The 15,603-nt window shown below is 52.9% G+C and overlaps 1 protein-coding gene across 4 annotated transcripts; it reads right to left on the bottom strand.

The window, feature by feature from the left end:
• Positions 1 to 3,238: 3,238 nt before the first annotated feature.
• LOC134561076 (zinc finger protein 282-like) lies at positions 3,239 to 15,497 on the bottom strand. 4 transcript variants are annotated; one of them, XM_063417715.1, is made up of 10 exons: positions 14,730 to 15,497; positions 14,130 to 14,259; positions 13,821 to 13,922; positions 13,335 to 13,430; positions 12,997 to 13,116; positions 8,622 to 8,735; positions 7,451 to 7,543; positions 6,726 to 6,833; positions 6,452 to 6,565; positions 3,239 to 4,915 (listed from the first exon to the last, which is right to left on the bottom strand). In XM_063417715.1, exons 1-10 carry the CDS (start codon positions 15,480 to 15,482, stop codon positions 3,909 to 3,911), a joined length of 2,637 nt encoding a protein of 878 aa, XP_063273785.1. In that variant the 5' UTR covers positions 15,483 to 15,497; the 3' UTR covers positions 3,239 to 3,908. The 4 variants fall into 4 exon arrangements, with proteins under 4 accessions (XP_063273785.1, XP_063273793.1, XP_063273802.1 ...); XM_063417723.1 differs by having other exon boundaries at positions 12,997 to 13,113; XM_063417732.1 differs by lacking the exon at positions 8,622 to 8,735.
• Positions 15,498 to 15,603: the final 106 nt, after the last annotated feature.

The raw sequence follows: 15,603 nt of genomic DNA, 5'->3' as shown, positions 1-15,603 counted from the left end.
AAAGATGCCTCGAAACCTGGGATTTGGGGGGTGGCAGCCGCTCAGTTCCTCCTCTGGCTTCAGCCTCGCTCCTCCCTTCCCCTCCCGCTGCAGAACGACCCGTGGCATTTGACAATTTTAATTAAACCCCCTGAAATTTCTAGCCGACGAATCAAACATCCGGACAAAACTTAAGCAGAAACACGCACTCAAACCAGGTCCTTTAAGGAAGTGTCCTTTAAGGAAAAGGGGCTCTGACCCCAAACAGGCTCTTCCCTGACTCAGACACCTCCGTTTCTCTCTTTTTTCCCCACGACACCACCGACAAATTGACAAGTGACAAATCCAGATTCTTATTAGTAAAAGGAATAAATCGTGTCCTTACAAGGCCACGACACGTCCGACTGAGTCCAGTGAGGAACCCCGAACACGAGCAAAAGGTCTCTGAAGGAGGATTTTTAACGAGCAGTGCCGTGTCCCGCTCCAGAGGGGAGGGAGGCGTGGAGATGCCCAGGGTCCAAATTGAACGACAAACGCCGGAGGCTCCCAAAAGAGCCACGAAGTTCGATTAGTAAATTCTACCCTTGGCACGGAAATTGTGATGATTTAGCCCCTTATCTTCTAGCAATGGATTAAAGAGTAAAAAAAAGGAGGGGGGAGGTGAGGGAACGTCACCAGTCCTGGCTCCAGCGCCGATCCGGATGCCCAGGGTGTGCGGGTGCCCAAGGATGCGGTGGCGGCACCTTCTTATGGGTCAGTTTTCCCCGCCCCGGCATCAGGTTTCCCACTTGCCATGCAAATGAAGGAGTGTGCGCAATCCTGCTGCTGGACCTTTCTGGAATTGGGTCGGAGGGTTTCGAGGGGCTGTGGTGGTCTCGATCCTCCTCTGTGGATCTCCCCGCTCGCTTCCCCGCTGGCCCTGTCCTGTGCTTCTGTCTCCGCATCCCCAGGAGGAGCTGGAGCAGCACTGGGCTCTCTGCCGTGCCCCCCTCCCCAACCACATCCCGCTCCTTATCGGTGTTTAGAACACCGCCTTATCTCGGAGCCCTGGCTGCCACAATTGCACAGATCACAAACCCCCTTGTGTCCCCTGAAGGACGGGCTGGAACTCGGGGTGATCCCGAGAACCGGGGCAAGGTCATTCCTTAGCTCCTCCAGCACCCCCTGAATGTCCTGGAGCTCGGGGTTCGAGCGGGAAATGGCCCACGGAAAACGTGAATTCCCACGGGAATGGCCCGGTTCGATGTGACCCGGGCTGATTTGCAGGAGCATCGTGGGCGCTGCGAGGGAAACAATGCGGAGCCCGAGGGCAGGGGCCGGGAAATGCTCGAGCTTTCCATAACAAAGGGCGCAGTGAGGGACACGCCGGGACACAGCGGGAGCCCGCCAGCCCATTTTCCGAGGGGAGAAAAGCTCGGCGAGGGGGTGGAATTCTTTTGTTTGGGGTCCCTCCACGGAGACACCACCTTGAGCTGTTATATTGTATCGAGATTAAATTTTTGTAAGGATCCAGCTACCCGAGGCTCTGCTATGGGAAATGTGGGCTGGAGTCTGAGGAAACCTGTGTGAGTGTGGGATCAAACAGGAGACGGTCCCAGCTCAGGTGATGCTCAGCTGGGACTCCACAGTGGCTCCTGGATGGGCAGACAGGGAGATTTCCTTAACAGCCACACAGCCAGGAATCTTATCCATGCAGCCTGAATAATGGCCCGGACATGCACATTCCAGCTGGTTCTTTTCAACAATAAATAAAAATGTTGAACAGACAATATTCAGTATTAACATAGCAGGATGCTGGTGTAGGACCCGGAGGGCAAAGAGTTAAAATCCCTGGAGCAAATGCCCCTGTGCCAACCCGCTCAGGTTAATTTATGGCTCCTGGGTGAGAAGCAGGAATCTGCCAACCTTAACCACAAAAGAATTCCAGAGGCTACAGTGCACTGACTCCACCTGCAGCACCTGCACTCCTTGATTTAAAATTAAAGTACCACAATGGAAAATTCCTGCTGGAAAGGGAATTTCTGGAGCTGCAGCTGAGTTGGCCCCAATAAGAGCTGTGCGTCCCAACACTGGGCAGTGCCCTGGAGTGCAGCATCCTGGGCACCAGGGAGTTAAAAAGTGCTGCTGTGTCCCAAACCTTGATAACAATGGACAAACTGGGATAGGCTGTGGCTGCAGAAGGGGACCCTCTCACATTTTCAGCCCTTCTGATTTTTCCAGTTTTGGGCTTGTCTTCCTCCTTTTCTTCCTTAACTCTTTGTGCAGCTGCTCAGTTTTCACTGACAGCAATAATTCAGCTCTTTCCCCCTGTTTCATTTCCTCTCTGGGGTTTTGTTTGTCTCTACCATGCTTTTTCCTATCTAAATTCTCAAATAATTCTCTTTCCCTGCATTCTGCTGAAGTAGAGCCCCAGGCTGGTCACCCTTCAGGCCCAGGTTTATCACTTTGGATTCTGTGGAAGGCAGAAGATAAGGGGGTGTGCCTCAGCTGTGGAGCCAGCCAAGGACTGGGGAAGGCCAGGATGTGGCTGGAAAAGGGGGCACACAGAGCTGAGACAGCTCTTTTTTGGGACAAACACCCTTGTTCTGGCTCCTGGAAAGAAGCACAGCACGCACAGCACAGGACATGGAGTGTCCAACAAAGATTGATCAGTCTGGGGGGATCAAAACCACCAGAGACCCCCTGACCCATTTCTAAGAGGATCCAGAGTGATGGACTGTGTCTGCTGACTTGTTTGCATCAAAAGTGAAAAAAGTAGTCCCAGGGTGTGGAAAACCTGGCTGTAAAAGGGTTGTGGCACCTCTGGGATCCTGGACACTGTCAGCTGGACTGATCCTGGAGCCAGGACTGGTGATGTCCTCCCCCTTGTCTCTCTGGTCTCACTCTCTTCCCTCTTTTCTTTTACCTTTTTATTCTCTTCCTACCAGAAGGGCAAAAATACCAATTCCCATGCTGAGAGTGGAATTTGCTATTAAAACTTCAGGAGCTTTTTTGGAGCTTTCTGACACCTCTCATTCCTTTCTGACCACAGGTACCTACGAACCTCAGGGGCTTCTTTCCTCTTGGGAGGGGGACACACAGACCCGCACGAGGGGGCTGGAGGAGCAGAGATCCTGTTAACAGTGTTATCACTGTTATCAGCGTTTGGGACACAGCAGCTCCTTAACTCTGTGTTTCCCAGGTTTCTGCAGCATCTCCAGGTTCTGCTTTCACAGGGTTTGGAAAATTGAACGAACACAGAAGACCGTGAACAATGTGGGAAAAGAAATGCAACACAACTTTAAGGCTATGCAGAATTAAAACCATATTCCAGGCTCCCCGGCCAATTTACAACTCCCAGGAAGGATCTCACCCTTCAGGAATTCTCCCTTGGGATCAGCAGGATGAGCTGCAGGATTTAACAGTGGGAATAAGCTGCTTCCTAGGCTCTGCAGCCTTCTTTGTGTTTGCCACAGAATAAAGAGGCTTCCTCCTACAGCCACAGAGGCAACACTTCATTTCCCAAAGCATTTCACCCAAGTTGGTGTTTCCTGACAGTTTCACTGGTTCAGTGGATGATTAATACCTTTAACTCACTTCTTCCCAGCCCAGTCCAGGGGCTCTGGACTCCTGGGATAACATTTTGGATTATTTCTCTCTATCCAGACAACTCTTCTTTGTAACACACATCACAAATTGTCCCATGTCAACACAGTTTCTCTCCCACAGGGACTCACAGCCAGCAGTACCTCCAAACTCCACCTCCCCAAATCCGCAGGCACTGGTGAATGCTGTCTAACAAGGAAAATAACCCCCAGGCACCTCCCTTTCCCCATGAGGGGCTCGGGGTGGCTGCACCACAGCCTCCTCCTGCCACCAGGCTCTGGCACTGATCTGGGGCTGCTGCCCTGGCCCAGGGAGGGGACACCGAGGGGGCTGTGGGGGGTGTCCTATATGGAATGCATCACGGAGCCCCCGATGTCCCTGCAGGGCCAGCTGACCAGCGGCACGTGTGTGTCCTGCATGTGACCTTCCTGATGCTTCAGCAGGCTCCTCTTGAGCACGAATCTCTTGCTGCAGAGGGGACACTGGAAAAGCCTCTCTCCCGTGTGCCGGCGCTGGTGGTTCAGGAGGTAATCCTTCCTCCTGTAGGTTTTGTCACACTTGGAGCACTTGTAGGGCCTCTCTCCCGTGTGACTGGTCTGGTGCCTGACGAGCCACGAATGGCAAACAAAGTTTTTCCCGCAGTCGCTGCAAATGTAGGATTTGCCCCGGCCCTGGCTCTGCTGCTGGGCAGGGCTGCCCCGGGCCAGGGGCGGCTCCCAGCAGGGGCTGGATCCCGATGTGTCCATGGGGAAGCTCTCCTCGTTTTCAGCAGGTTCCTCTGTGCCCAGCCTGTCCTGGTCACGGGGCCTGCCTGTGCCACACTCGCTCCACTCTCCACACTCGGAGCGGGGCCCTGGCCCCTCACAGGAGGTGGGAGCAGCCCCTGGGCCCATTCCCTTCTCTCCCAGGCCCATTCCCTTCTCTCCCAGGCCCATTCCCTTCTCTCCCAGGCCCACTCCCCTCTCTCCCAGGCCCACTCCTGTCTCTCCTGGGTGTGGGTGCAGCAGAGGGAACATCCTCTCACACGTGGGGCCTGGGAACATCTCCCCTTCTCCCTGTGGTGCCTGAGGCTGGTCCTGCTGGGGGCAGTTTCTCTCACACTGGTACGCACAGGGACGCTTTTCCAGGCTCTTTTCCTGAGCACTAAAGAAATCGTACTGAGTGTCCCCTCCAAGGCTGCTCCCATTCCCAGTGGTGGTTGTTTCCATCATTTCTGAATTCCATGGACTGTCCCATGTCACTCCATGGCTGGGATGTTTGGGAAACCCCTCTCCCGGCCTTCCTGGTACCTCTAAGTCACAGGTCTTGTGCTCTAGGCCATCTGCTGGATGGTTCCCCTTCAAATTTTCACCTGAAACAGAGATTTCAGAGGTTTTTAATTCAGGAGTGCCCTTAGGAATGTCCCTCCCAGCCCAAAGTCACCTCTCTAATACTGGGGGGTGAACAAAGTACCAGCATCCACTAAAACAGAATTTCCAAGAAAACAGAAGGACTTTTTTCAACTGTATTTTTTTAAATCTACATAAAAAACCACGGCTGCAGTCCCAGATTCAGCCTCTCACTCAGGTAACAGAGCAGACTCTGTCCCACCCCAGTGTTCCCAGCTGCTCTCCAGACACTCCCCGGGGCATCTCCAGGCAGGGCCCTGGAGCCAGCCCAGCAAGTCACAGAACTGTGGGATCTGCTGAGCTGGGAGACACCCACAAGGATGGAGTCCAACCCTGGGCCCGCACAGACACCCCAACAACCCCACCCTGTGCCCGAGAGTGTTCTCCAAACGCTCTCTGAGCTCTGGCAGCCTTGGGGCTGTGCTCATTCCCTGGGGAGTCTGTTTGGTGCCCAGCCAGCCTCTGGGGAAAAAACCTTCTCCTGATATCTTAAACCTCCCCTCCTGAGCACTCTCTGCTCCCAGGAACTCATGCTTGGAACAACCTTGGAAACCTATTTTTCTTGCCTCAATAATAACCCAAGTGGAGTAATATTTTTGTTATGGAACTTTCACAGAAAGTCAGGGACTTGAATTGCAGCCATAATGGAAACTCACTGTGATTAAAGCCCACTCTCTGGTGACCCTACAAACTGCGATCCAAAGTGAGACCCACTGAGCTCCCAACTCCCAGAAAATAAAGGGATGTGTGTCCCAAACACTGATAACTGGATGGCCCTGGAGCCATGAGAAAGAACAAGATTTGGCTGGAGAAGGGGGCCCATGTGAAGATAGGGCAGCAATTCCTGGGACAAACATCCTTGTTGTAGCTCCTGGAGACAAGCACAACACAGAGCAAAGGCAGGAATGAGGTCAAGAACGGGAATGGATTACAGGGCAGGGGATCAGGACAACCAAAAATCCCCAATGCCTCTAAACCATTTCCAGAAAGGCCTGGAAGAACTGACTGCACGGGAAGTGAGAAAGTTGTCTTCAGGGCAGAAAGGACTGAGGGTGCCCTCCATCCCTCACCCACATCGCTGATAAAGACATCAAACAGAACGGCCACAACTGAGCCCTGGGGACACCACTGGTCACTGGCCACCAGCTGATGTCACTCTCTTGCCCAGTATTCTGTGGGCCCAGCCCTCAGCCAGGTTTTTATCCAGATAAAAGCAGCACAAACTCGATCCATGCAGCCTGAGCACAGCTCTGGGCTTGCCTCAGCACAGGCCCAAGGCAGTGCCTCTGACAGCTTTTGGCTGCTCACGGGGGAGGGAGCCACTTCAGCTGACAGAACCCGAAGTTTTTGTGACCAAATATTAACCAGCAGACTGAGCTTTGTCCCAGGTCTCTCATGCTTAACATCGTAAGGTTGTGACATTTCATACAGTATTAAAAAAAAAAGAATCTAAACTGGATTTACTGTCCCCAAAATCCCAGCTGAAATCCATTACTGACCTATACTTGGATGTGCTGAGATTTCCTCTTTCTCCAAGTCCTGTTGTTCGGAGCAGGCTGGCTCCTCCTCTTGTTTAATCCAGGATGAAACATGCGTTGCATAAATCTGAAATCCTGTTCATTGGGGAGAATTTACACAACTGAGAAACACCAGGGAAGACACAATGCCTGGATAATTCGGGAATACACAACGGTAACAAAGCATCAGGGGAGGCCCAGCAGGAAGAGCCATTAAGGGGTAATGACTGCAGAGGAGTTCTTGGCAGGTCCTCACCTGTGCCAGGCTCTCTGGGGAGGTCCTCGCCCTCTGTGCCTGGCAGCTCCCTGGCATCCACCTCGCTGCCTTTCCTGGCCTGACTGGATGCCTCAGGCTTGTAAAATCCTGCCAAGGGAGGAAGTCCAGGAGAAGTGTATCATTCCTGCCTAAACTCAGGATTTCACAAGGCTCTGCTTGGACCTTACCCCAAGCCAAGCTCCTCTAAGCCCAGTTTCTTAAGGAAACCTGTTGGAAAGATCTAAATATCCCACCTGGCTACAAACACAGGAAGCCAAGTACAATTCCAGTGGAGCCAACGGGCAGCACTACTACCTTTGTAAAGAGTGAGGAAAATCTTCAAAGCAGAGCAGCTGATTTGTAAAACAAAGAGGTTCCAAGTGAGAGGGCAAAGAAAGGGCAGCCTTTCAGAGCTCCTCCTTACTCAGGAAAACCCCAGAAGGGAAGGGAGGAGGGAAAAGGCAGCCTGAAGGAATTTAGGGGAGGATGAAACATCTCCTAAGCCACACTTGGATGAAAACCAGCCATGCAGCCACAAACTCTGAGATGTCTATGAGAAGGGAAAGGGGCAACACCAGCCTTCACCTGTTGGGTCTGCTGGCAAGTCTGCTCAAAACTTCCTAAAGATTTGGAATACATGAGCAGAGGTGGGGGAAAAAACCCACACACAACCTGGAATTTAATCCCTCTGTTTTATTTTCCCTCAGAGGTGTGCAGTTACTCACCTGGGCAGGGCTCTCCAGGAGCTTCTGCAGCCTGCTCCTCCTGATCTGCAGTGCACAACTCTTCCTCTTGCTTAATCTGGATTATGCTGTCTTCTGTTAACAGGAACCAGTGTTAGTTTAACACCATACAGAATTAATTGCAATTGCCAGCCCAGCCCAGGCAGATCTGCTCTGCTCTAGCTCACATTCCAGATAAAACCTCGCTCCAATTCCAGTTCCTGCTGACCAAGGACTCTTGAACAGACCTGAAATGTTGGTTACAAAACCCTCAGCAGATGTTTGAGCCTGAGAAATTCACAAAATTTTCAAGCAAGTGAAAACATGTTCTCCACGGCCCCAGGAGAGGCCAGAGCCACTTGAATTCCTGTCCTTGAGTTTCGTTTCTCTCTTGGTGCCGCTGGAGTTTTGTTGTTTCCTTTTCAATCCCTCTCAGTCACACACTGCTTCTCACCCATCACAGAAACACTCATGAGAAGAGAGTTCTCAGAGAGTAAGTCATGAAACTTAGAGAAAAAAGAAAACAAAAGTCTGTGGAATGAATAAAGAAAAGCAGATGGGCTGGTGGTCTGCACTGTAAAGGTGGCCAAGGGGACTGGCAGATTTCCCAGGAGAGGGAGAAGAAGGGTGTGATGGAGCGTCCTGGAAGGGCTGGTGGGGATGCAATGCCTGACATCAGCAGCTGGAAGACCAAACTCAGCACAGCAGTGCCTTGGAGAGATGCTGGTCATACAATCATGGAATTGCTGAGGTTGGGAAAGCCCTTTAAGGTCATTAAGTCCAACCATTCCCTCAGCACTGCTGAAGCCACCCCTGACCATGTCCCAAAGTGCCACATCCACAGGGCTTTTAAATCCCTCCCTGCAATGGGGACTCCACTACGGCCCTGGGCAGTGTCAGGGCTGGAGAGCCCTTTTGGAGAAGAAATCTTCCCAATATCCACCCTGAGCCTCCCCTGGCCCAGCCTGAGGCCATTCCCTCTCCTCCTGTCCCTGTTCCTGGGAGCAGAGCCCGACCCCCCCCTCCTGTCAGGAGCTGTGCAGAGCCACAAGGTCCCCCCTGAGCCTCCTTTTCTTCGGGCCCAAACACCACCCACACCCCCGATGTCCCCAAAACCTGCCAGGTGCTCAGTGTCCCATGTCCTCTCCTGCCCACGGGCCCTGGCAGCACTCACCGGAGCCGGTGTCTGCGGGATTCCCTCTCACATCCCGCTCCTCGCAGCTCCGGGCACTCGGCCGGCTCCCGCCCCCCGCCGCGGCCTGGGCGTTGTGTCCAGCAGTGTCCGGCCCTGCGGGGAGCGGCAGTGAGGGACGGCCTGGGGACACCACGGGGCTCCTGCGCTGCCTGCCGTGACCCCGGCCACCCTCACTGCGTCATGGCCACACGTGCAGCTGCACCTTAACCCCCAGCGCTCATTGAGGGGACAGGATTCCCCTCAGAGCCGTGAGGGGACAGGATTCCCCTCAGAGCCATGGAGGGGACAGGATTCCCCTCAGAGCCATGAGGGGACAGGATTCCCCTCAGAGCCATGAGGGGATAGGATTCCCCTCAGAGCCATGAGGGATCAGGATTCCCCTCAGAGCCGTGAGGGGACAGGATTCCCCTCAGAGCCATGAGGGGACAGGATTCCCCTCAGAGCCATGAGGGGACAGGATTCCCCTCAGAGCCATGAGGGGACAGGATTCCCCTCAGAGCCATGAGGGGATAGGATTCCCCTCAGAGCCATGAGGGGACAGGATTCCCCTCAGAGCCATGAGGGAACAGGATTCCCCTCAGAGCCATGAGGGGACAGGATTCCCCTCAGAGCCATGAGGGGACGGGATTCTCCTCAGAGCCATGAGGGGATAGGATTCCCCTCAGAGCCATGAGGGATCGGGGTCCACCTAGAACCATGAGGGAACAGGATTCCCCTCAGAGCCATGAGGGAAACAGGGTCCTTCCGATCCATGAGGGCCAGTTTCCTCAGAGCAGTGAGGGATCAGGGTCCACCCAGAGCCATGAGGGAACAGGATTCCCCTCAGAGCCATGAGGGGACAGGATTCCCTTTAGAGCCGTGAGGGGACAGGATTCCCCTCAGAGCCATGAGGGGACAGGATTCCCCTTAAAGCCATGAGGGGATAGGATTCCCCTCAGAGCCATGAGGGGACAGGATTCCCCTCAGAGCCGTGAGGGGACAGGATTCACCCCCACAGATTCACCCCTCTAGGGTCCACCTAGAACCATGAGGGAACAGGATTCCCCTCAGAGCCATGAGGGAAACAGGGTCCTTCTGATCCATGAGGGCAAATTTTCTCAGAGCAGTGAGGGATCGGGGCCCACCCAGAACCATGAGAGAACAGGAACCCCCCTCAGACCTGTGAGAGATCGGGGTTCTGATGACTTCAGTTTTAGCTTTCATATTTTCCAGATTCTGTACTGCATCAGTATACAACTCTGAACTTTCTATAAAGTGTTAGCAAATTCTCCTCACAGTTCAGTCAGATAAAACAACCCTTTTCCAGCTCGAGAACCAAGGACACCATTACAGCTCTAGGCCCAAGAAGCACAAACAACAGTGAATTGAGGAGAGCAATCTGGGAGGATGGGACTGCATAACCTGAAGCTGTAATTGGACAATGAACCCCAATACGTAAATGGACCAGAGCTTATAGAAATGTAAAAACTTGTGACTGGTCATCCATTTTGTGTCCATCTTGGGTAGAGCGACAGCCAGGCTCTTGTACTGCCCAAGGTGTATCCTTTGAAGACTTTTTTTAATAAATATCTACTTTACTCCTATAACACTGTCCAGCCTCTGTTCCAGGTAGCCTCCTTAGGCATCAGTTCAGCCCAGAGCCATGAGGGGTCAGGGATCCTCTCAGAGCCATGAGGGGTCAGGGATCCTCTCAGAGCCCCCACTTAGAGCTGTGAGGGATTGAGGATTCTCTCAGAGCTATGAGGGAACTGGGTCCCCTCAAAGCAGTGAAGGATCAGGATCCTGTCAGAGCTGTAAGGCACTTGTGGATTCTTTCAGAGCTGGGAGGGATTGTGGTCCTTATCCATTTAGGTGGAATACTGGGAAAACTCCTTCCTGGAAAGGGCTGCCCAGCCCTGGCACAGGGTGCCCAGGGCAGTGGAGGAGTCTTCAAGCCTGAAGGGATTTTAAAGCCCTCTGGATGTGGCACTTGGGGACATGGGTTAATGGTGCCTTGGCAGTGCTGGGAAATGGTTAGACTTGAGAGTCAGAGGCCTTTCCCAACGCCAACAATTCCATGATTCTGTGATTCCTGCATCGCTCTGCCTGTGAACAGGGACAATCTCTATCCTTCCTCTCAGTCCTGAAGAAGCAGCGCCTTTCTGTGTCACTTCACATTTTGTCTGGCATTCAGGGTTGTGTTTTTGCAATTCAAACAACACAAATCCCAAAATAGCTCAGAGATTTGCTACAAATACATGTACTTGTCTCTGAAATTCAGGAGAGCAGGGCTTGAACAGAGAAACTGTGACTGACTGTAAAATACTTCGTCACCTCTGATATCAAAGGCAGCTTCAAGAAGTGATGAAACATGGAGCAAGTAAAATACAGAAACAGCCCAGAAAGGACACCTCAGGTTTTTTGTAGAATAATCCAGGAGTGCTGCTGGGATGACCCCAACAGATATCAGGATATTCTGGTCACAAGGGAATCACAAATGTCCCTCCACTGCTTCACGGGGCCACAACTTTGCCTCTTTATCCCAGAATACATCCTGTACTCACAGAATCCTGGAATGGTTTGGGTGGGACCTTAAAGCTCATCCAGTGCCACCCCCTGCCATGGGCAGGGACACCTTCTACTATCCCAGGTTGCTCCAAGCCCTCTTTAACTTTTCCTTGGACACTTCCAGGGATGGGGCAGCCACAGCTTCTCTGGGCACCCTGTGCCAGGGCCTCCTCACCCTCCAGCCAGGAATTCCTTCCCAATAACCCACCTAGCCCAGCCCTCTGACAGCAGGAAGCCCTTGCCTCAATATTATCCTGCATTTTAGGGCACTAAGAATATTTTTAAAAATTAAGCTACAAAATGTTTTAATTCAAGTTGTAACTGGACCAAAACATGGAATGTAATTTTTCCTCTTTCTGTACTAAAGCAGCAAATCAGCCAAAATTTTATGCAGAGTTCTAAACTCATTTGTTCCTGAGTGAGATCTGACTGAGCAGATTGTGACTGGAAGTCTGTTTCCATATCCAATGATTAAATCCACAAGAGATGAAATGCAGCAGGAACCCAAACAGTTCCATTGTCATGACACCACTGAGTCAAGAGGTTTGATGTCTCCATGAAATTTTGATGCGAGATGAACTGTTGATTTCATGGATTTCCTCAGGAGGGAACAACTCCACTCAAATCATCTGACAGTCCACAGAACCCAGGGGTTCTTGGATAAGAACAAGCTAAAAATGCTCTGCACAACTGAGCATTTTTACTGAAACCACAAATTTTATGCTGAACCAGAAAGGATAAACTTTTCCATGGGAAGCCGATTTTTGTGTGACCTAAATAATAATGAGGTCATTATTCTTTAGGTGTTTTGATTTGTTAATTCTGTTTATTTTCAAATTCTCTCCTCTCCACCTTCTACATTTGGGTCTCAATCTATAAATTGCAATATTCCACCACTCTTGTGACAGCACTGATGGAGATTCTGGAGGGCAACAACCCCCCTGAACTTGGGTTCAAGACTGAACAGCTGCTGTCAAAACAGAGGTCAAATGCACCAAGAAATAACAATAATAACAATAACTATAACAACAACAACAACAATAATAATAATTAAAATAACCACCACCTCAAAATGAACCACAAACTAAACATTTTTTCTCTTCTTGGATTCAACCCATCATGACTACAACACTGAAAATGTTTTGCTGGCTGTGGGACTGATGTGGTTTGGGTGAGAATTGTATTGTGAGCTAATTGACACCCTATTTTTAGACATTTTTACTCTTCAAGCCTGTTTGGATCTCAGATACACACGTGGAGAACCATTCTCCTGCTCAGGTTCCACCACAGTATTAAAAAAAAATTAAAAACAAATGAACTCCATGGGTTTTGTTTTTTTTTTTTGATTTGAGGTCAATTACTGTCTCTCCATCCATAAGGTACAATACTGTAAACTACCATTTACAGCAAGTAAAATGATGCAAAAATTTAAAAAGATTGAAAGAAAGCATTTAGAACTTCACAGGCTTAATGTTATTTTTATTAAAAATCAAGTCTTTGCTGCTGCAAATTTAATCAGCATTTTTTAAACAGACAGAAACAAATTCCCTGCCCTGAACTGTTCTCAACTCAATGATTCCTCGTGTCCAAGGGGTTCATTCCAGGTATGCCAGTCTCCCCACCTGCAGTGCCTCATCCTCCCAGCACTTTCACCTTCCCAACAACAAAACCCTCCCCAGGCTTCCTGCCCAGCTCAGCCTGGCTCCTGCCCTGTCCCCACTGCCCTGCCTGCCTCCCCTCAGCAGGAATGTCGGGGATTCCCACATCTCCCGCAGCACAGGACGCTGTGGGGTCGCTCGGAACTCACCCACACCGAGCTCGGGAAACTCCACGCCCTCCACGGCTCCCCGATCCTTCGCATAGGGCTTTTCCTCCTCTTCCTGCTTCACGGTGACAGCAAAGCTGGGCTCTGGAATGCTGCAGTCTGCTGAGGAAAAGAGCAAACTCCTTCACTGGTTATGGCAGCCCCACTGCACTCCTCCCTTGCTGCCCCAGAAGTTCGTGCCCACCCTGTTGTCACACACAGCCTCTCCAGCACCTCCCATTCCTGCTTCTGGGAGCTCTGCTCTGCCCTGCAGGGAAGCGCTTCCCCCCAGCTCCAGAGGCTCCTCCACACCCTCCAGGCCAGCTCCTTCCATCACTCACCACGGCCAGGTTCAGCCAGCCCTGCTCTTCCCTCCGGGTTCTCCTGCGCTTCTCTGCTGTCCCAGCTGCTCCCATTGAGTTCAAACAGCAGAGCCTCTGCCAATGACAGAAATCGTGGAATCAGATCACAGAGGGTTTGGTTAATCTTCTTCCACCCTCTGCCATGGTCAGGGACACCTTCTGCTATCCCAAGCCCTGTCCAACCTGGCCTTGGACACTTCCAGAGATCCAGAGGCAGTGCCACAGTACAACCTGTGCCAGGGCCTCACAGCCACGAATTTCTTCCTGAGTTGTAATCCTAAAAATCAGACCTGTTACATTTTTTTATCACCCTCTGTTACTCCCCCTGAACCTGCTCATTTCGAGATCCAAGAAGTTCCCTCTGAGTAAACCAGGGCCATCACCTTGTGCCAGCCTCTTACTGGTGACAGCACCACACGACCCTCTCCCCCAGGATTAAAGCTTTAATTCATCCCTTGCCTGCACCTGGTTCTGCCGGGATCTCTCCGGGAGCCGCCTCCTCCTCATTGCAGGGTGCTTCTCCTCCCTGGAGCCGGGACAGGAGGGCAGGTTCGGAGATGACATCGTCTGACAAGGAACGGAGGCAGGAATGTTCCCCTGCTGCACGCACAGGGAGGAACACACCCAGCTGCGCTCCCCAAACCAGCTCCATCACCTACAACACGTGGCTGGGCAGCACGGAGAGTCCTCAAACACACGCTGTGTTCCCACAAATCTGCGGGAAAGATTCCCTAACCAGAAAGTGCTGGTAACTGACCCAACAGCAACACTCACCCAGCAGCACCAGGGATTCCCTCTTCCCTGTCAGCACCTTTCCGTACAGCTCCCTCTGCCACTCCTCCAGGTTCTCCCACTCCTGAGAGGAAAAGCCAGTGGCATCGTTTTCCAACGCCACAGCCGGGGCCTGCAATCCCAAAAGTGACACTCAGCACCGCTCCTGGAACAGAGAATCCTACTTCCTACTTATCCCTGCTACCAGGTGTCAGGGAAAGAAAGTTCCTGCCTTGGGGCATCCTCTGGACACTGAGAGTAACAGTTTGGATCTTTGGTAAACTTTGGGAGATGAATTGTGTATTCCACAATACTCTTACTTCCCCCTGGAGCCTGATCCCACTGGGGACCTCAGAGTGGGGAAGAACCTCCCGTTGTTGGTAAAAACGTGACAGCCCATCCTTTTATAGGGAAAACCAGCAATGTAACAACACACAGCAGCAATCACTTCCTGCTTCGTGCCTTCGCACCACAGGCGACAGAGATCTTGGCAGAGATCGTGGAACGATTTCCACGGTGGAAGGTTGCCGGGAGAGGCGAGGAGCAGAGGAGCCTCTGCGCTGTCCCCGTGTCCCCCAGACCCCTTGAGGACCCATGCGTTACCTTGGGGGCCTCCACCCCGGGGGGCAGCCGCAGGATCCAGAGATTCCTGTTCTTCAGCAGGTTCTCCATGTTCTCCAGGCGCCGCTGGAGCCGCCCGTACTCCTGGGTGAGGGTGCCCAGCGCCGCGCACTTGCTCTCCAGCTGGTTCCCGAACTCCCCGACCATCTTCTCGCAATCCAGGTGCTTCTTCTCGCTGTTCCCGGCGCGGTGCTCCAGGCTGAAGAGGCGGGACGCGTGTGCGGCCACGCTGCGCTCCAGCGCCTGCACGGCCGCCACCACGGTCCACAGCGAGATGGTGCTGCCGCCCGCCAGCTCCATCCCCGCACCGGCACGCACGGACTGGCACCGGCCGAGGGACACGGCGGGCCGGGAGAGCCCCGCCTCGGCCGCCGCACGCCGGGGCCGGCCCGCTCCTTGCCCTGCCTCCCGCACCGGAGCTGCAGCCTCCGCTCGGAGCGGCCCTCGCTGCTGCTGCCCTGCCCGGCCCGGCCCGGCCGCCGCCTTTCGTTGCCGCCAAGAAGCGCCGCTTCCTCTTCCTCCTCCGCTTCCGCCGCCGCCACAGCGGCCCCCGCCGGCCGGCAGCCCCCGCGGTGATTGACAGCTGTCAGTCACCGGGAAGGGGCTGATGCCGATCGGAGTGTCCCTGGGCTCCACCGCAGCGGCGCTTCCCCCGGGACACAGAATCCCAGAATCCCGGAATGGGAGGGAGCACGGCGAGCAGCTGGTGGCACCTCCCTGCTCCGGCAGGGCCATCCCAGAGCACAGGGCACAGGATCACATCCTGACAGTTCTGGAGTATCAGGATCACATCCTGACAGTTCTGGAATATCAGGATCACATCCTGACAGTTCTGGAGTATCAGGATCACATCCTG

The sequence above is a fragment of the Prinia subflava genome, chromosome 1 (genome assembly GCF_021018805.1).
Source record: "Prinia subflava isolate CZ2003 ecotype Zambia chromosome 1, Cam_Psub_1.2, whole genome shotgun sequence".
In the NCBI taxonomy this organism is placed as follows: domain Eukaryota; kingdom Metazoa; phylum Chordata; class Aves; order Passeriformes; family Cisticolidae; genus Prinia; species Prinia subflava.
Note: the sequence above shows the minus strand (reverse complement) of the source record. Positions and strands in the feature narration are given on the sequence as shown.